Source organism: Spermophilus citellus (genome assembly GCF_964194105.1).
Source record: "Spermophilus citellus genome assembly, chromosome: X".
NCBI classification, from domain to species: domain Eukaryota; kingdom Metazoa; phylum Chordata; class Mammalia; order Rodentia; family Sciuridae; genus Spermophilus; species Spermophilus citellus.
The window spans coordinates 46,204,567-46,225,941 of NC_138190.1; the positions used below are offsets into that span (position 1 = coordinate 46,204,567).

The 21,375-nt window shown below is 45.2% G+C and overlaps 2 protein-coding genes across 2 annotated transcripts in view; one reads left to right on the top strand and one right to left on the bottom strand.

Moving 5' to 3' along the window:
* Positions 1-555: 555 nt before the first annotated feature.
* On the top strand, positions 556-5,213 carry TSR2 (TSR2 ribosome maturation factor). The gene is made up of 5 exons (XM_081276775.1): positions 556-658; positions 823-913; positions 3,537-3,628; positions 4,157-4,333; positions 4,579-5,213. Exons 1-5 carry the CDS (start codon positions 575-577, stop codon positions 4,711-4,713), a joined length of 579 nt encoding a protein of 192 aa, XP_081132901.1. The 5' UTR covers positions 556-574; the 3' UTR covers positions 4,714-5,213.
* Positions 5,214-5,974: 761 nt separating this feature from the next.
* FGD1 (FYVE, RhoGEF and PH domain containing 1) overlaps positions 5,975-21,375 on the bottom strand; it is a 41,387-nt gene continuing 25,986 nt past the window's right edge. Inside the window, exons 9-18 of the mRNA XM_081276774.1 lie at positions 15,981-16,039; positions 15,691-15,837; positions 15,211-15,303; positions 14,967-15,046; positions 10,408-10,438; positions 9,813-9,914; positions 9,349-9,474; positions 9,011-9,172; positions 7,315-7,458; positions 5,975-6,560 (exon numbers count right to left, since the gene is read on the bottom strand). Of these exons, the coding sequence (XP_081132900.1) occupies positions 6,255-6,560; positions 7,315-7,458; positions 9,011-9,172; positions 9,349-9,474; positions 9,813-9,914; positions 10,408-10,438; positions 14,967-15,046; positions 15,211-15,303; positions 15,691-15,837; positions 15,981-16,039 (1,250 nt within the window). The 3' untranslated portion in view covers positions 5,975-6,254. The remainder of the gene's footprint in view (positions 6,561-7,314; positions 7,459-9,010; positions 9,173-9,348; positions 9,475-9,812; positions 9,915-10,407; positions 10,439-14,966; positions 15,047-15,210; positions 15,304-15,690; positions 15,838-15,980; positions 16,040-21,375) is intronic.

Below are 21,375 nucleotides of genomic sequence, written 5' to 3' on the forward strand. Positions count from 1 at the left end.
CAATCCCAGCCCATTTTATAGCCCTTTTTATTTTGAGACAAGAGTCTTGCTAAGTTGCCCAGGCTGGTCTCAAACTTGTGATCCTCCTGCCTCACCCTTCATGCACCACTGTGTCCGGCTGATTTATGGACTAATTTATGGTAGAGTCTGGAGAATGTTCTTGTGCACTTCAGAAAAATGTGTATTCTGCACTCGTTGCTTGCAGTGTTCCACAGATGTTAGCATGCTATTTACGATATAGATTTTGTTTTTAGGCTAAGCTCCCTGAGTCCTCTGTCCCAGAGCCTGGAGTCTGTAGACCTAATAACTACCCCACATTTTTCTTGCGCAGCACCCACGGATCGGGAAATCGAGGCTCAGAAATCATTCACGTTGGTTGTCCTTTGATTTAATTATTACAAGTGTTAACTGTGGTGGTGTCATCAATCGGTCTGATAGACTTTTCTATTGCTCTGGTCTTGTTGCCAGGTCAGCGGAAAAGAGAGTCTGTTCTCAGAATCAGCTTTCGGTTGGTTCAGCCTGTAACGATCTGTGGCGGGATTGGGCAGCCTAGGTTTCACGTGGTACAGACTGGATGATGGCGGGCGCCGGGGAAGATGCACGAGCCCTCTTCAGGGCTGGCGTCCGCGCGGCGTTGGAGGCTTGGCCTGCTTTACAGGTGAGTGAGGCCACGGCAGAATCAAGGTTAAGGCTACCCGGGCAAAATAGGAATCGGCCCAGGCGAAGCGCCCGAGGCTTGGCAGCGGCGTAAGCGACAGATCATTCAGGCCACACCAGGCCAGTTCCCAAGCTGACGTGGTGGGCTTGGGCCTGTGTTCGCAGATCGCTGTAGAGAATGGATTCGGGGGCGTGCACAGCCAAGAGAAGGCGGAGTGGCTGGGGGGTGCAGTGGAGGATTACTTCATCCGCAATGGTGAGTGAATGGGAGGCAAAGCGATCTGTGTCCGGGCGTGAAGAAGAGGGGCTCCATCCTGCTAAGTACGCACTTCCTCTAGCGGTTGTCAGTTGGTACCTGGACCGCGGTGGAATGAACGCAGGCTTTGGAGTCAGAATTCTATCTTAAGGGGCGTGCCACGGAATCATGCTTTCGCCCCGAGCAAGGCATTTTACCTACTGAGACTCAGTTTTTTAATTCCCAAAAATGAATGTAAGAGTCTCTACCCGCAGTGCTGTCCAGTAGAATTGTGTGTCATCCATCATGTAACTTACAAACCGTTGGGCTGTGGGTGTAGCTCAGTGGTAGAACACTTGCTTATCTTGCTTAAGGTCCTGGGTTCCAACCCCAGCACCACACCCACCCACCCCTCCACACACACCCGTTTTTACTAAAGCAAAGAGAGGCACATGAAATTAATAATACATACTTTTCAACTCACATTCAAAATATTTTAGTATGCCATAAGTATAAAACATTATTGAGCCAGGGGTGGTAGTGCATGCCTGTGAGCCCACTAAGTGGGGAGGCTGAGGCAGGATGATAGCAAGTTGGAGGCCAGCTTGGGCAATTTAGTGAAACCCAGTTTCCAAAGTAAAATTTTTAGAAAGATCTGGTGATGTAGCTCAGTGCCTGGGGCCCTGGATCAAGTTCCCAGTTCCACAAAAACAAAACATTATTGAAATTTTTATGTTTTTTAGTATTAAGTGTTCAAACTCTGGTAATTTCATTTTAGCACATCTCAGTTTGGCCTAGCCGCATTTCAAGTGCTCAGTAACCACATGTAGCTATTTCCTGTCTTGAGGATTATACAAGAACAAGTGGCCCAGAAGGGGGCCTGTTGCATTCTATGGTTTTTTATAAAATTATTCATTTTTTTAGCCTTGGAGATGATATCAGACAGTCATATCTCAAGAAAGTTTACAATCTAGTGAGGGTTGTAAATGGGTAAATGGGCAGTTAAAACACTGGGAGATAAGTGTTCTGATAAAGGGGAGCTTGTGATTATTCTGGTTACAGGGACCTTGGAGAGAGGCTTCTCAGGGAAGTGGTTATTAGACTGGGTCTTAAGGGATGAGAAGGAGTTAATTGAATAGGAGAGGCAAAGAAAATAACACTCATGAATACTGTGGTATGAGGAGATAATGTGCTATATTTGGAAAGTGACAGAGGGCTCTATTGTGAAGGAGTAGTAGAGAATGAGGCTAGAGGTAGGGAGACCTTTCCCCCCAAAGGGTAAGACCTGGAAGGCCTTATGTGCCTTTGATTTTATCCTTTAGGCCAGTGTTTGCCAAAATGCATGCTATGGAAAACTTGTCCAGTTAGATGTTCAGTGAAGAAAAAACTTCTCCAGTCAAATTATGTAAGTTCTTTTTCTTCAGCTTCCACTTGGGAGTCACAACATAACACTCATTAACATATTGAAGACATGCATAAGGATAAGAATCACTAATAACCCTGTTTGCCTTTGTTTTCCATTAACATTCTATGGATAGCTTCCCTTAAAATCAACAGATGTTTCCCAAAGGCAAACTATGAAACACTGCAGTAGGTGGTAAAAATTTATGGGCAGGTTCTAAGGTGAGTCATAGGATGGGATTTGTTGGATAGAAAGTAACAGTATAGAGCATGGAGTGAAGACAGAAAGACTGAAGGGAAGGTTGTTTTGGTCTAGAAAATGATGAGGTCTGAAGTAGGGCAATGACAATGGTCACAGAAAAGAAAGGGATGGATTATGGCATTGGAGAGTACTTGGCAGGAGAGGGGTGAGGGAAAAAGAGACAGGTTTCTGGTTTGAGTGACTGGGTGGGTGGCTTAGGTGCCTTTTGTAGAACAGAGGAACTCTGGAGGATGAGGTTTGGAGGGTAAGGTGATGAGTCTTTGTATTTGGAGGTCTGAGGCACCTGTGAAACATCTATATACATACATACTCTGAGTTGGAGACAGAGTTGGGTGATATGAGCTATGAGTGGTAGGGAAAAGCAAGAGGCTTGATGAGTTCTCCCAGGGAGACCACAGAGACAGAAGAGAGACTGAGGAACTTGGTATAAGACATTTTTGAGTTATTCTCTAATTCAGAAAATGTAGAGAACATTGGCCCATAAGATGACTGAAGCCCAAAGAGGAAGACTTGGCCAGAGTCCCATTATAGGATGTGATTTTAGTCATTGGAAGTGGCACATCCATTTCTTCCTAGCCCTTTGGTCTGTGGCTTCCTGTATCAATGGAGCCACAGTTGTAATAGATCTATATATTTTAAACACTTCAGCCCATGAGTGATGGATATTTACACAGATTAGGGATCTCCCCTTTGCCATTCATTGGGTTGAGTGACTTCTTATTACAGATATTCAAGGAGGGCACTACTAGACCCACCGACAGAAGAGGCTGAGAGAGAAGTAAGTAGTTTATACAAGATAACATAGAAGGGAGGCCAGTTAGAATAGGCCAGATGAAAGAGAGCACTCTAGTGAATAAAAGGCTCACGGTTTGGTCTTTTACCTCCAACCAGATTCAGACCTACCAAGTATGTATTGAAAAGTAATGGGCAGGGGTGAAGTTGCCTGGTCTTTGACAGAGGGTCCTATCCTTTCCTACTCAGCTGACTTGGAGCTGGATGAGGTGGAAGACTTCCTTGGGGAGCTGATGACAAATGAGTTTGATACAGTTGTGGAGGATGGGAGTCTGCCCCAGGTGAGATTATCATGGACACAACTGCTACCTCCCCTACCTGTCATCTTTCTTCTCCTCAGCCATATGTTTTGGGCTATAACTGTTCTTTTCTTGGGTCCTGCACAAGATGCATCTAAGACTCCTTTAGCCCAGAGGAAAAGGTCTAGTCTTTCTAGGTCTTTTCAAACCTTACATTTCTTATATTTCTTCATATATTATTCCCATCCAGGCCTGTATCTAACCCCAGTAGATTTCTACCTCTGCTATGGTTAACACTGCTCCCCCTAATGAGATTGCTCTCCCTTTGACATCTTCTGTCTTTGAAAGTCTAGTTCTAGTGCCTTTCCTACTAGGAAGCCCTCCTTCAATGCTTCAGACCCTCATCTGAGCCGTACGTATGTGATTTCTTCATTAGCAAACTTCTTAGGAAACAGCCCCATTCTCTTCTGGAAAATGCAACTCTTTCCACAGTCTTGCTGCAAGCACAGACTGATTATATATAGTAGATTCTCTGGAAAAATCTAAGCTGGTTGAATGTTTTCTTGGTAGGTGAGCCAGCAGTTGCAGACCATGTTCCACCACTTCCAGAAGGGTGATGGGGCTGCTCTGAGGGAGATGGCCTCCCACATCACCCAAAAAAAGTGCAAAGTCAAAGCCACTGCACTCAAGGCAGCCAAAGAGACTGATGGGGATCAAGATGATGCAGACAGCGTGGAGGAGATGGAGGTGAAAGGGGTGCTCCTTGGGTGGTGGGGGGGGATGCAGATGTTTTCAGTTTTCTGGGAGAGGATCTAAAATCACAGAAATGATTGGGGGTGATTGTTTCTGGAGGTTGTGGTATTATCCAGAGAGGCATAGGTCACAGCCAGTCCTGGGGAAGTTGGGAGCAGAGCCTGGGTCTACAATGGCTAGTGTATTTAACACTCTATCATGTACTTCTCTTCTATTTTTTATATTTCTTGTATTCACAGGTCACAGCTACAAATGATGGGGCCACCACAGATGGGGTCTCCCCCCAGCCTGAACCCTCTGATCCAAACTCCCAGAATATTAAGGAAGAGGATATAGTGGAAGATGGCTGGACCATTGTCCGGAGAAAGAAATGAGTGGGGCTGGAATTGGTTTGGGCCCTTGTTTGCTAGTTATTCGAAACTTATTTGTAGGGCTTTTATGGAGGGCTATAGACCTCTGGATTGGTTATACTATTCCCACCCTCTTTCTTGTTCCTCTGTGCAGTTCCCTACAGGGGAAGAAAAGCCCTAAGGTTCTTGGTTTTGGGGGGTCTAAGGCACTTGGTCCATCATACCGCCTTGGGCTTTAAGTTATCTGAGTGATGAGGCCAGTTTTCCCAGCATAGTTCCTCTTGGGTGCAGTCAGTGAAGAGGAGGGATGAGTGAATGTGGGCATGGATGGAGGAGGAGCTAGACTCTGGTGGATACTAGACAGGAGGATTATGGAGAGGATGAGCCTGGGGACCAGTACTCAGTGCCAAGGGCTGGCTGGGTCAGGAATGGTGAGATGAACATGCAGATGAAAGAAAAGTTGAAGATGTAAGCAAAAGTAGCTGTGGTGCCTCTCCCTTACCCCACCCCACCCCACCCCACCCGACACATAGCAACTCTTATTCCTGCTCAGAGCTTAAAACCTCCCAGGAATGCTCCCTTCCTCCAGCCCAGCCTCTCACCCCAGGTTCCCTTAGGAATTCTAAGATCTTGGCAAGGTGGTGAGCTTGGAAGAAGAGTTGGGCTATTTTCTGTCTCCTCCAACCTCTTTCCTCATTCTTTATCCCATCCCATTTAAGTTCAGGGATGAGGCTTATGACCCTAATAAATAATACCCTCTTGTTTAATCTGTGGCTTGACCTGTGAGTAGCCTTGGAATCAGCCTTTTGGGAGTTGAACTTGAGAGTTCGGCAAGGGAGTGGTTTCTGGGCCCACCCTAGTAGCCTGGTACTTTGTATAAACAAACTATATGGATGAATGGAACACAGCAGTGCTCTGAAAGTTACTGTAAGCCTGAAATAAACTGTATTTTTCTTTAAAAAAACAAAACAAAACAGAGTATCCATTGTCCTCCCCCCTGTTCCTTTGTCCTGCCCGGTGGCCCTGCCATGGGTCTGGACGATAAAATACTGGGTAGCCTTGGAGCTGGGTAGAAGCTATAAGCCATGGGAGAGGCAGGAGGGGTCTAGTCACCACTCCACGTGGAGTTGTACACGTGAAGACACTGGCTGAGGAGGCAGGAGTGGTTTGGGGTTCCAGGGTCAGTGGCAGAGCTGGCACTTTGAATCCAGAACTCCTGCCTCTGATGCTTTTGAGGGAAATTGGGTGGAGGCAGGATCTGTGGGGTATTGTTTTTTTTTTTGGGGGGGGGGAGACAGCCTAATTCAGGTGGGTATAGCAACAGCTCCTACCCTCCCTGGAGATGGGGATTTAAAAAAATGAATATCACTGTAGGAATACTTTTTAAAAGCCCACGTTTTGTGAAAAGATGAATTAAAAAACCCAAGACCCAGCATTCGGGATTGAAAGTGCCCGTGATGGGAGTTCAAGTATTGACTGAGCTGGGAAGGAGGGGGCTGGAACCCCCCAACTGGACATGGGCAGCTAGTGTGTGGGATGGGGGCTCCCAGTTCCCCCCAAACCCTCTAGGTCTTGTCTCGGGTCTGGGGGACTTCGGGGGGTTCAGCAGTGGCTCCTGAAGCTGCCACTGGTGGCTCTTCTATCTCCCTGTCCTCGGACAGTGTGGGCCCTGGGCAGAACGTGTCCCCACGGCCTGCCCGGCCAAGCACAGCCATCCAGCGTCGCTGGAGCTCCTCTGTTTCAGGGCTGAAGTACCAGCTTAGGTGGCTCTGGGTGATCTTGAAGACATGTCTTCTGTCGGGCCTCTCCCCTGCCTCAGGAGGCCCCACCTCGAAGCCAATGAGGGGCAGGCTGCGCTGGGCTTTCACATCCTGTGGAGGAGGGATAGGGCTGGGATCACCTGGGGGCTGGACATTCCCCTTTGCCCCAACTTATAACGGGTTTTGCATGTGCTCCCCTTTTTCTTCCCCTGCTCAAGAAGATTTCCTTGGTTAGGGGCCACAGTGCATGCCTATAACCCAGTAACTCAGAAGGCGGAGTCAGGAAGATCAAAAGTCTGAGGCCAATCTCAGCAACTTAGTGAGATCCTATCTCAAATATTACATAAGGACTAGGGATCTCAGTGGTAAAGCATCCCTGAGATCAATCCCTAGTACCAAAAAGAAAAAAAAAAGAGATTACTTGGCCTTATTGTAACCAATAGGAAAATGTTTGAACTAGGGCTAGAATGCAGGCTGCTTCAAATACCCGTTTCCTCCCGCACCCCAAAATAGCTGGGCTTGTCTCTTTGGCACAGTGTTTTTAGGACTTTGTCTAGGTCATTGCCCCTATTTACATGCTTTTCCCCACTCCAAATTGAACCTAGTAGTGCCCTGTCTTCACTCCTGATTCTTCCAGAAAGCCAGCTTCCACCCCAAATTCACCTGTTTTCCCTACATGCCTTGGCCCACAACCACTCCTTGTCTCTAGTCAGTCTTTGTCACACAAGAGTGGGAATTCTAACTTTCCCTTAGGTAGTCACTCTATATCCCCCCAAGGCCAAGGAAAGGTCAAAGAACTGGAGAGAAGGCAGCTAGCCTGATTTTGTCAGGTGGCTGAAAAGACCCAAAGGAATAGGATGCACACCTGAGGGGCTCCATAGATGTACAGCACCAAGGGTTCATTCTCAGGGACCACGAACCATGCCTTGTGCCATCCTTTCCCACCCTTCTCCATGTAGTGCAGGAAGCTGCAGATGACACTGTTCTCTGCTGCCACGGAGGCCTGTTTCTGTAGTCAGAGACATGGGGTGGTGTCAATGTTGATAGAAGGCCTAGCCTGACTCCTCTTGGCTTAAAGAGCCCCTTAGTGTATAGATTCCTATTCCCATGTCTTAGAGGAAAACAGTGAAGCTCAGGTGGCAGAATTGATTTGCCTGGTGCCACCCAGAAAGTCAGGTAGAGTCAGAATTCAAAGCTAGGCTTATCTGTCTGGCTCAGGCCAGGGCTGCTGCTTCTAGAACCAGGGAAGAGGGGGTATAGTTCTCAGCAGGGGCATCTAATAAATGTCTGTCAGACACTCTTACTTCTGTCAGTCTATTTATTCAAGTCATTCACACATTCATACCTCACCTTTTTTCATCTTTCGTCACATTCGTTTGTACACTCAAGAGGCAATCTAGCATTATGGTTAAGGGGTGGGTAGGTGGGTGGTAAATGTAGTCTGGCTCAGAATTCCAGCTCTAGATGAAAATGCATGGTCTTGGAAGGAGAGCACAGAGGGCTGTTGTAAACATCAAATGAATTAATACATGTAAATATGTAGGATAGTTCCTAGCACAGAGTAAGCACTCTAGGTGTTCAATAATAGTTTGTAAAAACAAACCCTTGGGCTGGGGTTGTGGCTAAGCAGCAGAGTGCTTGCCTAGCACATGCGAGGCCCTGGGTTTGATCCTCAGCACCACATAAAAATAAATAAATAAAGATATTGTGTCCAACTAAAAAATAAATATTAAAAAAAACCCAAAATGTATACATGTACATGTGCCTAGAAAGATAGGAAGGATTGATGTTAGCAGTTGTGTCTAGGTAAAAGGAATGTAGTATTTTGTTGCTTTTTGTTTATGCTGTCTTATTTAGCTTACTTTGTAATGAGAAAAGGCAGTTTGTTAATTGAAAAAAAAATCTTAGGCATGCATGGTGGTGCGTGCCTATAGTGACAGGTACTTGAGAGACTGAGGCAGCTTTTCCAAATTCAAGGCCAACCTGGGGAACATAGCCAGACCCTGTCTCAAAAACAATATAAGCCAGGCACGGTGGTGCATGCCTATAATCCCAGCAGCTCAGGAGGCTGAGACAGGAGAATATCGCAAGTTCAAAGTCAGCCTCAGCAATGGCGAGGTGCTAAGCAACTCAGACCCTGTCTCTAAATAAAATACAAAATAGGGCTGGAGATGTGGCTCTGTAGGCTAGTGCCCCTGAGTTTAATCCCTGGTACCAATCAAACAAACAAAAAGCAACACAAAACTCTAGCTTTGTCACTCACTGGCTATGTAATGGGCAAATAATCTCTCTGGGGCTCAGTTTCCTTGTTTGAAAACTAGGGATATTAATAGCATGAGGTAGGTTAGTTACTGTGAGGATTAAATGTGTAAAGCATTTCAAAATAATTACTGTGTTTCATTCACTCTTGCACTCATTTTATTCACTCCAAGCCTGGATCACTTGATCAACAGACGCACATCACACCCTAGAATTTTAGAGATTCCCAGGCTTCCTCAATCATACTAGCTAGGTGGCTGATGCCCACTTGTGGGATATTTGGTTAGGGGCCTGGCTCTTACCTCTAGGATGGATCTCCGGCGCTGAGGTGTATGCTGGCTGCAGGCTGGACTGCTCCCAGGCACCCCATGCAAGGCCACGTAGCAGTCAGTGCACACACGGTTGGAGCGGTTGTTGTCATAGATAAGGCGGGCCCGGAACTCGGAGCACTTCCCACAAACCACCTGGGGTGGCAAGTGGGCAAGAGCAGCCTGATTCCAGTGGGCCTTCCCCTTCAATGTATCAACTCCCACAGCAGACTTGCAGCCTCCCCCCACTTGGAGGGTGCCCACTTATAAGTGAGTCTTTAGGCTGTCAGCCCGAACCCTCCTGAGCTCCGCCCCTGCCTCCCAACACTCACATGCCCGCAGGCCTTGCAGTGGTGCCTGCGTTTGGTGATGGAATTGAAGGGCTCCTGACAGCGCATGCACATGGTGACTTCCTTTTCCCGGATGGGCGTAGGTGCCCGCTTCCCAAGATCCACGTTCTAGGGGGAGGGCCAGTTCCCAGGTCAGAGACAGTTCTTCCTCTGCCCAGTCCAACCAGCCCTTGTTCCTGCCCCAAGGCTTAGATCATCACAGCGGGGTTAGGAGGAGGGCGGGCAGCAGACAGTCAGAAGCCCTGCCTTTGAGTCTGGCTCTGCTCCTATCTCACCGTGTGTCTTTTCCTTTGGGGGCCCTAGTTTCCCCACTGATTTTTCTGTGGCCCTACCAACAGAAGACTGCACATTGACTCCAGAAGGGGAGTGGATCATTGCAAGGGAAGGTGGGAATTTGGAGGCCTGGATAGGGTCCCAGTATAGGAGGAGAGGTTGGGGACTCTTACTGGAGAGTTGGGGGGTGTGTCTTCATCTTCCCTATTTGTTGAGTTCAACAGTTTGAAGGTCTCCAGCGTCTGCTCATGCTTCAGGAGGGTGGAGTTGATGGCCTGGTGAGGGAGGATCAAAAAATGAGAGATCAGATTGCCCTACAAGCCACCCATTTCCATCCTCACCTCACCTTCCTATGCTATCCTGGAGTCAGAAAACTTGAGTTCTGTCCCTGCTAGGCATATGACCTTGAGCAAATTCCTCCCAATCCAAGTCTCAGTGTTATAATTATAAAATGAGGGAGGGGAGCAATAATTGAAAAACCAGGGGCCAGCTTTTCTGGCCCCTGTCTGGGCATAAGGTTTTATAGGGCTTGACTCACCAGGATCACACCCTCAAAGAAGACAGTTTTCTAACAGAAGAATTTGTAAGATTCTGTTTAACCTCTGGACCTCAGTTTGCTTATCTGTAATATGGGAATGCTAAAATTCGTTGGAAGGCAAGTGTCCAAGGCCATAGTGTTCAGATGTGTTTTTGGGAAGAGGCCACCAACCCCTATGACACCTGTTAATTCTTTTCCAGCCCCCACCACAAAGTCTTCTTGGATGTTACCTGGACCCAGTCTTTCTTCTCCTCCTCTGTCCTTGGGGGAAAAAAGATGTTGGGTTAGGCAGGTCAACAAAAAGCAATTGGAACAAAAAAAAAAAAAAGCAACTGGAGAGTTGGGAATATAGCTCAGTGGAAGAATGCTTGCCTAGCAGGCATACATGAGACTCTGGGTTTGATCCCCAGCACTGTGGGGGGAAAGGCAACAACAATGACAACAACAACAACAAAAGCAACTGGTGTGGCAAAGAGCCAGTGTTTTAGAATTAGACAGATCTGGGTTTGACTATCTTCTTCACTTATTACTATGTGACTGGGGACCTGCCCCAGCCTGAAGTTTGGATGGGGGTTTTTAAGGAAACTTTCCTCAGGGAGGTGCAAGGGTTAATGTAAAGGAGTAAGGGTGAAGTGGGTGTGAGTACGGAACAAACACAAAACCACATCAATAATTCCCTGTGGCTGGAATGTCAAGTTTGAGAAAGGAGGCAGTTTATTTTGTTTTCATTTGTAACATAAAGACGATTATCACTCTTTGTGTTGTTCTTAGCATAACTGAGGTGAAAGATAAAATGTCAATCAATGTGAGGTTTTCCTCCCTTTGCCTTCTTCCTGGACTCTCCTGTCTGCCCTCCATTCTCTCAGGTCTCTGCCCTGGTATAGCTTCATCAACTGCTCACTAGGAATAGGACCCCAAACTCTTGCTGCCTTCTATCTGGCCTATTTGAATTTCTTTCCTCATCCACACACTCTAGACATCAAAAACATTCTTCCAATATGAAAGTTCAATTATATCCCTAGAAACACTTCATGAAAAAGTAAGGATGTAAGTCAATATTTAGCTCCAAGAATGTCCACTGCAAGGCATTTTTATTATAGTAAAAACTGGAAGCAGTTTAAGCATCTGACAATAGAGATCAGGTTAAAACAAAACAGATCATCCATGTCATTACTACAAGAAGACATTAGCTGGGCATGGTGGTGCACACATGTAATCCCAGCAGCTCAGGAGGTTGAGCCATAAGGAAGTTCAAGGCCAGCCTCAGCCACTTAGTGAGGTCTTAAGCAATTTAGTGAGACCCTGTCTCAAAATAAAAATAAAAGGGGGCTAGGAATGTGGCTCAGAGCTTAAGCACCCTGGGTTCAATCTCTGGTACCCCCCCCCAAAAAAAAATTAATGGGAATGTGGCTCAGCCCTTGTCTGGCATGGTGAGGCCCTGGGATTGATCCCCAGCACAGAGAGAAAGAGAGAAAGAAAAAGAGCTGGGGGGAGGGAGAGGGAGAAGAGAGCTATTAATGGTATAGAATATTTATAATATGTTGAATGAAAAGAACACATACAAAATTATCTAATATCCAATATCCTATTTTTTTTTTTTTTGGCACTGGGGATTGAACTCAAGTGCACTCTACCCCTGATCCTATTTTATTTCAAAATTTGAGACAGGGTCTCAGCAAGTTGCTTATGGCTTTGCTAAATTGCAGAGGCTGGCCTTGAACTTGCAATCCTCCTGCTTTAGCCTCTGGAGTTGCTGGGATTACAGGTTGTACACTACCATGCCTGCATGTGTCAAACTCTTGAGGGGGGATGTGTAATGATGTTTGTAATTTATTTTTAAACACATTTAAAAAACAAATCACTTGTCTTGGTAGATGAATAGAATGATAGATACGTGATAAAGTAAATATAGTACAATGTTAACACTTTTATAATCCAAATGGTAGGTTTATGAGTGTTCACTGGGCAATTCTACCAATTTTCTGTATTTTGGAAAACGTTCATAATAAAATGTGGAAAGAAAAGGTCATGGGTTATGTCTATGTGGTAGGGTTCTAGGGAGAATTTTTACTTTATTCTGATGGCTATTTATGTATATTTTCTAATTTATAATTTCTTTGCAGTGAAAAAGCATTGCTTTTTTTTTGGGGGGGGGGTACTGGGGATTGAACTCAGGGGCACTCGACCACTGAGCCACATCCCCAGCCCTATTTTGTCTTTTATTTAGAGACAGAATCTCACTGAGTTGCTTAGCACCTCACCATTGCTGAGGCTGGCTTTGAAATCCCAATCCTCCTGTCTCAGCCTCCAAAGCTGCTGGAATTACAGGTGTGCACCACTGCACCTGGCTTTCTTTTGATTTTTAAGAACCAAAATAGTATTTTTGGCCATACATGCTGAATTATATAGGGATAAAATTTCATGATTTTTGTAATTTAGTTTAAAATGACTCATGTCTGTGCAAGCTTATAGTCCCAACTACTTAAGAGGCTGAGGCAGGAGGATTATTTGAACCTAGCAGTTTGAGGCCAGTCTGGGAAACATAGTGAGACCCTGCCTTGAAAAACAAAAACACAGCTGGGTACAGTGACACATGTCTGTAATCACAGTGGCTTGGGAGGCTAAGGCAGGAATCTTGTGAGTTCAAAGCCAGTCTCAGCAATTTAGCAAGGCACTTAGCAACTCAGGACACCCTGTCCCTAATAAAATAATAAAAAAAAATCTGGGGATGTGGCTCAGTGGTTAAGCATCCCTGGGTTCAATCTCCAGTACCAAACAAAACAAAACAAAACAAACAAAACACAAAACAAAAAACAAACAACAAGAAAGCAAAAACCCCAAACCAAATTATATTAAACCAAAAAAGATATAGATGGCAAAATGTCCATAGTTGTCTCTCTCTCTCTTTCTCTCTTCGTGGTACTGGGAATGGAACTCAGGACCTCATGGATGCTAGGCAAGTGCTCTACCGCTTGTTGCATTTGACTTGGTGATTCTAAGCCCTGGTGCACAAATTGAAATAACCTGGGGAGCTTTTAAAACTCCCCATTTTTTAAGGCTACATCCTAGAATAATTAAATCAGAATCTCTGGATGTGGCTCCCAGCTATCAATATTTACTATAAGCTCCTCAGTTGATTCCAAGAGTTGCCAAGGTTGAGAATCAGTTGTCCAAAGTGTGAGCATATGGGTGCTTGTTATAGTTCTACTTTTCTTGATACTTGAAAATTTTCATTAAAAAAATAATAAGGGTAGTAAAAGCAGCTGCAAAGCCAACTTTCCATACCTTCCTGTTGCCACTAGGAGGAAACCCTACACTGCTTGGTCCAGTGATCTCTGCAGCCCCCTCCCTCTCTGTAGTCAACGTGTCCCTGTCACGTGGCTTGTCATTCTTTCAGATGTGTCTGTTTTGCTCCTGCTGTCCCTGCTGCAGGCCTCAGGGAGGCTCTCTCAGTCTCCTTCAGTTTCAAGGACCAAGTCTCAGCTAGCTTTACTCTCAGTTCACACTCATCTCTGTTCTGTCTCAATGCAGTCCCTCCACACAGCCTGTCAGAGGCAGGTCATCTGCTGAGGTGAATCTATTCTCCAGTCCTGGCCATGAACTTCATATCCCTTTCCTCAGAAGGCAGCCTAGACAGTGGTTGAGGGTGTGGACATTAGACCCAAGTGGCCTGAGCTCCAATTCCAGCTCTGTTCCTTTACAGCTGTGGGATCTGGGGCAACACTGTCTTGTGTCTCAGTTTCCTCATCTGTAAAATGGGTTGATGGCAATCATAGCCGAAGTAGCTACTTGAAATAAGTGTTGTTGAAAGGAAGGACTTCAACTAGACAGTTCAATTAAGTTAAAATAGTACCTGGCACAAGAGTAAGACTTTATGAAATATAATCTATTAATATAAACATCCACATAGAGGATGGATATCAAAGCCCCTCTGTTAAAAAGCTCAACACTTTACTCATGCTATTACTTTTACAATTTTATTTTATTTTATTACTGTTATTATTTGCAGTACTGGGGATTGAACCCAGGGACACTTAACCACTAAGTTACATTCCCTAGACTGTTTTCTTTTTCTTTTTTTTTTTTTTTTGGTACTGGGAATTTAACCAGTGCTTAAACACTGAGCCACATCACCAGCCCTATTTATTTGTTTATTTATTTATGTATCTATTCATTTATTATTTTGAGACAAGGTCTCACTAAGTTGCTTAGGACCCTGATAAGTTGCTGAGACTGGCTTTGGACTTGTGATCCTCCTTCCTCAGCCTCCTGGGTCACTTGGATTATAGGAGTATGACAATGTACTCATTAAATCTAAGGTTCAATTCAATCCTTGTCTAGCAAATCTCATTTAAAGCTGTTTTTCCCAAACCAGGCTTCTATCATGGAACACACATTGCATTTTGTTATTTTCCTTAAGTCTGTGAATCTGCAATAAACTATCTGTGGTGCTATTATTGTATGTTAGAGTTAGTATTCTACTCTTCCCTGTCCTCTGACAGAACCCACCAGAAGAAATTCTTGTTTGAATCCGGGAGAGCTTATTCTTTCTCCAAAAGCTCCCCCCCCCCACTGGCAGGAGTGCTGACTTTCCCCACACCAGTAAGTACTTATCCTTAGTCCAAATATCATCTAGCTCTCAGGGGTGGCCCACATTGCAGAAGAGCAAGCCTGCATCTTTGGGGAAAGGTGGTCATCCTTTCTCTAGAATAATCTCCAGGCCTGGAATACCTAAGCATATCTTAAGGAGAGAGGAGGCTGTAAGGAAGGCATAGGCAAAGGCAGGTACCTGGCCTGGAGCTCCAGGGAGCGCTGCTTTCCTGACACCAGGAAGGTCCGAGGCAGATTGAGGTTGGAGCTCTCCTTTAGCTGAATGGAAGGAGAAAGGGTAGTGGTAAGGCCTACTGAGCTCCCTAGAGCCCTAGTCTTCTGCACTTATACACATAGGCTTATGTTCAAAGCTAGCACGTCTTTGTTCTTCCCAACACCAACACCCCAGTCTGGATTCCCATTTCCCACCTCCTGGTGCTCACCTCCATGCCATCTACATCAATGCGTGCCCGCACGCTAAACTTCTGGCCAAGGAGCCGCAGCCTGGGCACGCAGTAAAGGAGGCGGTCGTTGAACTAGGAAGGAAAAGGTTTGGGATGTATGTGCAGGAGACCTAGTGGGAATGTGGCCTGGCTCCCCACCCTTATGGGACTTCCAAAGCTTTATTGTTGAGGACTCAAGGCAATAGATGGAGGAAAGAAAACCCAGATTGGGATCAGGGGTTGCAAAGAAAGAGCCTAGGCATGTCAGTCACTTTCTAGTGGGTGACCTTTTTCAAGTCATTTATCTCTAAGTCTTAGTTACATCATCTGTAAAGAAGAAAAAAATAATTCATAACATAGATAGTGATAATACAAGATACCATAGGAAAGAAAGTCTGGCTGGAGGCATATTCTTGAGTACCATGTCAACATGAATGGGGATCTGGCATGCCTACCCACAACTCTACACCTGGCACTTACTAGTATGAGGTATCGGTCTTGAGTGGTCCCATTCTTCGCTGACAGCTTAAGGATGTGGCCTTCTTTTATGAGCTCTTTGGTGGGGCTGACAATGTCTTCCTCACCCCCTAGCAACTCATATACCTTCAGCAGCTTGTGCATTCGCTCCTGGAAGGAGACAGTGAGCAAAAGGGAAGGCTTGGGGTGCCAACCTCCCTTGCATGTCCTTACATCACAAACCCCCCAAACCCTGGAGAGGGACACCACAAGTGGGTGGCAAAGGAAGGGCAGGATCTAGAAGGGCCACTCACCATTTTTCGGATGGCAGCATTAGAGTGCTCTGCCGCTGTGGCTATCAGCTCCAGAGACTCTACAGGTAGAGAAGTGAGGTCAGATGGAGGGTTAGCAGAAATGAAGCTCTTGGGGGCTTTTTCCCTCCCTGAATACTTCCTCCTGGGCTGACCACACCCCCCAACCCATCTTGGAAAGTTCTAGCCTCAAAGATGTCCAAAGCAACATCATATAGAATCTGAAACTGTCTCAAGGCCACAGTAACAGAATCATAGTATATGGGATGGCAGACAGCCATTAAATGCAAGCTTGGCAAAACTATTATTACCATTAATAGTAATGACAATAATAGTTACATATAAAAATTCATGTTTAGCAAGTTGTCTCTGGATGGTGGGACTGTGGGTGGTTTTTATTACCTTCTTTAGATTTTCTGTATTTTATATATATATATATATATATAAAATAAACAAATAATATATGAAAACTATATATATTTGTACTGGAGATCAAATGCCAGGGTACTTCACCACTGAACCCAGACCTTTTTATTTTTCATTTCAAGACAGGGTGTAAATTGCCCAGGTTGGCCTTGAACTTGTGATCTTTCTGACTCAGCCTTCTGAGTTGCTGGGATTACAAGGATGTAGCACCACACCCATCTTCTCTTCCATAGGTGTGAGTGTGTATGTGAGTGTGTGTGAGTGTGTGTGTGTGTGTGTGTGTGTATGTTTGCTTTTTAGTATGGGGTGCGGACTGGAGATTAAACCCAGAGGCATTTTACCATTGAGCTACATCCCTAGCCCTTTTTGACTTTTTAATTTTGAGATAGGGTTTTACTAAATTGCTTAGGCTGGCCTTGAATTGACCATTCTGCTTTTGCTTCCCAAGTCATTAGGATTACAGGGTGCACCACTGTGCCTGGCTCTTCCATAGTTTTGACAAAGAACATGTATTATTTTTATAATCAGAAAAGTCATATAAATAAACAAAGACAGACTAGAGATATAACCCAGTGTTAGAGTGCTTGCCTAGCATATTTGATGCCCTGGGTTTAATCTCCAGTACCTTAAAAGAGAGTGGGGGAGATGATTCTTTCATCTGTCTCAATAATTCTGATTATAGGCACAAGTTCTATGTATAAACACACTTTCATTGAAGTGATGTTTTTAATGTGCCAAGTCGGAAAAAAAAAAAAAAAAAAAACATCCAACTGTAGCAGTTTGGTTAAATTATGGTACACTCATGTAATGGAATATCAAATAATTTTTATAAGTGATACTTATGTAGGGTTCTTTTTTCTTTTTGTACCAGAGATTGAACCCAGGGGTACTTAACCACTGGGCCACATGCCAAGTCCTTTTTATTTTTTATTTTGAGACAGTTCTAAGTTGCTTAGGGCCTTGCTAAGTTGCTGAGGCTGGCCTCAAACTTGTGATCCTCCTGCTTCAGTTTTCCAAGTCACTGGGATTACAGGTGTGTGCCACCCAGCCCAGTTTATGTAGGGTTTTTAACAGTCTGGGAAATGCTCAGGGTATTTTAAGGATACAATCTTGTATATACAGGATGATCTCATTTTTGCAAATATACATACCTAAAAAACACCAGGAAGAATAATATCAAAGTGCTCATCATGCTTATTCTACATGGGTTTGGATCACATGAGATTCTCCCCTACTTTAATCTTTTCTGTAATTTCCATATTTCCTACAGTGACCAGGTATCATCAGAAAAAAACTGAAATGTTCTGGGGATGGTGGTGCAATGCCTATAATCACAGCAACTCAGGAAGCTGAGGCAGGAGGATTGCAAGTCCAAGGCCAACCTTGGCAACTTAGTGAGGCCCTAAGCAAAGACCTTGTCTCTAAATACATAAATAAATAAAAAGGTCTGGGAATATAGTTCAGTAAGGCAGCCCTGGGTTCAATCCCTAGTACCCAAAACAAAACAAAACAAAACCCCCAAACCAACAAAAAACCTGAAATGAGTCCCCAAGCACTAAACAAATCCTGCCCCTACTAATTGCCTGGACATAGCTTTACTCGTCCCTGTTCTACATACTGTATTTCCCCATGCGTGTATTGGAGGGCCTCAGGTACTTCTGAAGAGGCTCCATATGGTTGGTAAACCAAGTCCTGTTTTGGTGCTCAAGCATCAGGTCCCTGTCCTGGCTCAGGCCTCCCCATGCCTTTCAGGTGTTGGGCTATCCCCAACCTCTTTTCTACCCTGATTGCCAGAAGGAGCTTTGTCACACACAGCTCACTGTCACTCCTCTGCTCAAATCTGTCAATGGTTCCCTGTACCTGCAGAGCAACGACCCAGCCCTTTAACCTGGCATTCAAAGCCCTTGGTGATCTGGCTTCTGCTGACCACTCCAGTTTCCTCCTCTGCCCCTCCCTAAACATGTTTATCTCGCTTCACTCGGCCAACTGCTAGTCAGTCTTCCAGATTCTGACCACTACCTCCATTAAGCCTGCCCTGAATTCCCAGGCTGATTGAGGACACTGTGTTTCCAAATTCCTTCTGTCCCACTCGTCACACTGTGTGTTCATCATACATCTACATTTGTGTCCCTCAGTAGACTGTGAGCTACTTAGGACAGGGCCAAGGTTCCACTACCTTTTCAGGATTCCCCAATAGATGCTTTTCATAAACTGGCTCCTTTGATCCTCACAACCCTGGCAGATAGGTGTGACTGTGTTCTATTTGTCCAATGACAAAACCAAGACTCAGAAAGCAGGTAGCCACTTTAGGTTGGCTAGCTGGGAGGTGATAGTTGGCATCAGAGCAGGGGCTGATCTCCCTGTTGTCTTTTCTCCTGCATGTCCTCCATTCCAGGGTAAGTGGCAGGCTGAATGGTGAACATAGGGGAGCCCAAGGGAAGGAAGAGGAATATTCTGGCAAGCTTGAAACACACAAGCTAGGGCCTATTTTAGGCCACTGGGCTCAGACTGGAAGCTTTGCTATAGGGACCTCTGTCTGAAGAAGTATCACATGAGGTACAGAATGGCATTTCCAGGAGTCTGGTGTGAGCAGGTTCAGTCTAGGGGATTCGTGTGGGGATGTTAGCCCATGATTTCACCTGGGGTTCAGGCGAGGGAGTACAGTTTGGTGCATAAGTTTGGTCTGAAAGCTTTCATGGAGTCTGGTTTGGGCTTGGCAGTCTGGGATCTTGGTTTGGAGTTCAGTCTTAATTCAGTGTAGGCAGCCTACTTAGCCTGGTCTGGGCACTCAGTCTATGGTCTAGGCTCAGGAGTTCACTTTGGAGCTAGAGAGTGGCTAAGACAGTTTGTGGAACCAGATATATGATTCAGTGGGGCTCAGCCAAGAGATTTTAGCTGATGGGTAAATAATAGACAGCTCAGTTTAAGATCTTGGGCTGGGGAGCTTAGTGGGCATATCTTAGCTAGCTTTCATTCAGAGATCATCATTCTAAGCAGCTTATAAACCAGACTGGGAAGTTCTTTCTGGGGGTTTCACCTTTGGGCTCAATGTGGGGAGCCCATTCAGCCAACCTCAAACTCTGAGGTTCATTCTGGGGACTTGGATAGGGTTGGGATTAGTACAAAACAGGAAACTAAGTTTGAAAGGCCCAATCTGGGGGCTAATTTTAGAGGGATTCTGTATGGATGACATTATCCAGGACATTTGGTAATAAAAAACAGCTTGGGCCTTGACCATGTGCCAGGCACTGTGCTACAAAATTATCTCATTTATCCTCAAAACAACCCTAAGAGGTAGCCATCATCATTCTACTTCTGCATGTACAAAAACTGGGGCTGAGAGGCTGAGTAGATTGCTGGAGAATGCACTATTGACAAAAGGGGCTCAACCTGTGGCCCAATCTAGGGAGCTTATATTGGCAGCTCACTTTGGAGTGCAGTTCAGGGAGCTCCTTTAGGGAACTTCCATCTGGGAATCTCATGCTGGGGATCTAGTAAAATGAAAGAACCAAGTCCTAGAAGCTTAATGTGGACATGTGATTCTACGGGGCTCAGGAGAGAAATGAGATAGGAGGTACCTTCTGAGGATCCTAGCTGGATGGTACAAAATGTGGGGAGTTAATATAGCAGTGAGGCACCTTTCTTGGGTCTCAGCACAGGGCCGTCTGGAGACTTGTCTGTTGGACTTGGCCCAGAAATATCAACTCAGGAATTGAAGTCTGAGAGATAGAAAATTAGAGGTTCAGCATGGGGGAAGTCAGTCTGAGTTGAGACTTGGAAAATCAGCCTATGAGGTACTTAGCCTATGTGGCTTAATTTGGGGGACAATCCAGGGCATTAGTCTGAGGGCTTAGTGAAGGACTCTCAATCTGATTGATGAAAAATAGGGCTCTTCAGAGACTTGGGCTAGGGAAAACACAGTCTGGAATACTTGGAGCTCAGGCTGGGCTGCTCAATTTCAGGGTCATTTCTGGGGTTTACATTGGGGAACTGTGAGAATCCAGTCTGAGGATTCAGTGATGTTTCAATGTGTGGGATGGAACAGGAAAATCAGTCTTTTGGGTTCAGACTGGAAGTTTTAATCTAAGGGAAAAAAATGGTGGGATTAACCTAGGGGGTTCAGTCTGGCAATACCTGTCTAGAGAATGATGGCTAAGGAGAAAAGATTGAGTAGCTCTTTTGGAGGAATCTCACTTTGGGACTCAGGCCAAGGGCAGTGATTAGAACCCACTCTCAGGGCTAAGAGTGGGGTGATCATTCTTGAGGCCTAGTCTGGGGATCTAAGTTTGAGAGCCCTGTAGGGGTCTATAATTGCGACCTCAGACTTTACTTAGCTTGAGGGCTCAGGTGGGAGATGTCAGTTCATGGGGTTCATCCCAAGGAATCATTCAGGTTCTTTCTAGAGGTTTAGGTTAGGCACCCAGTGGGGCTCTTATTCTGTGGGAGGAATGAGATACTTAGTATTTTGTATCCATTTGGAGACTTCAGCTATCATATCTCTGGATCAAAATAAAGGTAGGGTGAAAGGAGCTAAGTAGGGAAGCAGACACAGCACAGGACACAGTTGTTTACTCTTCTCTCTTGTGGCTTCCACACTTTCCCTGTTTTCTTCCTACCTTTATGGCTGCCCCTTCTAAGTCTCCTTTTCTGATTCCACTTCCCTGAGTTTTGTCCTAGGTCCTTTTTCTCCTCCATTTACACTCACTCCTTATGGTGATCCTGGCCAACTCCATGACTTTCTATGCTTTCTATGTGCCAGTGAAATCTAAATCTCTCTCCCTGGAATTCTAGACTCATCTAACTGCCCAAATTGGCAGCTCATTTTTGTCTAAAAGCCAAATTCCCAAATTTATCTAAAAAACCAATATTCTTGTGGCTCAGTGGTAGAGCACTTGCCTAGCATTTGTGAAGCACTGGGTTCAATTCTCAGCACCATATATAAATAAGTGAATAAAATAAAGGTCCATCAACA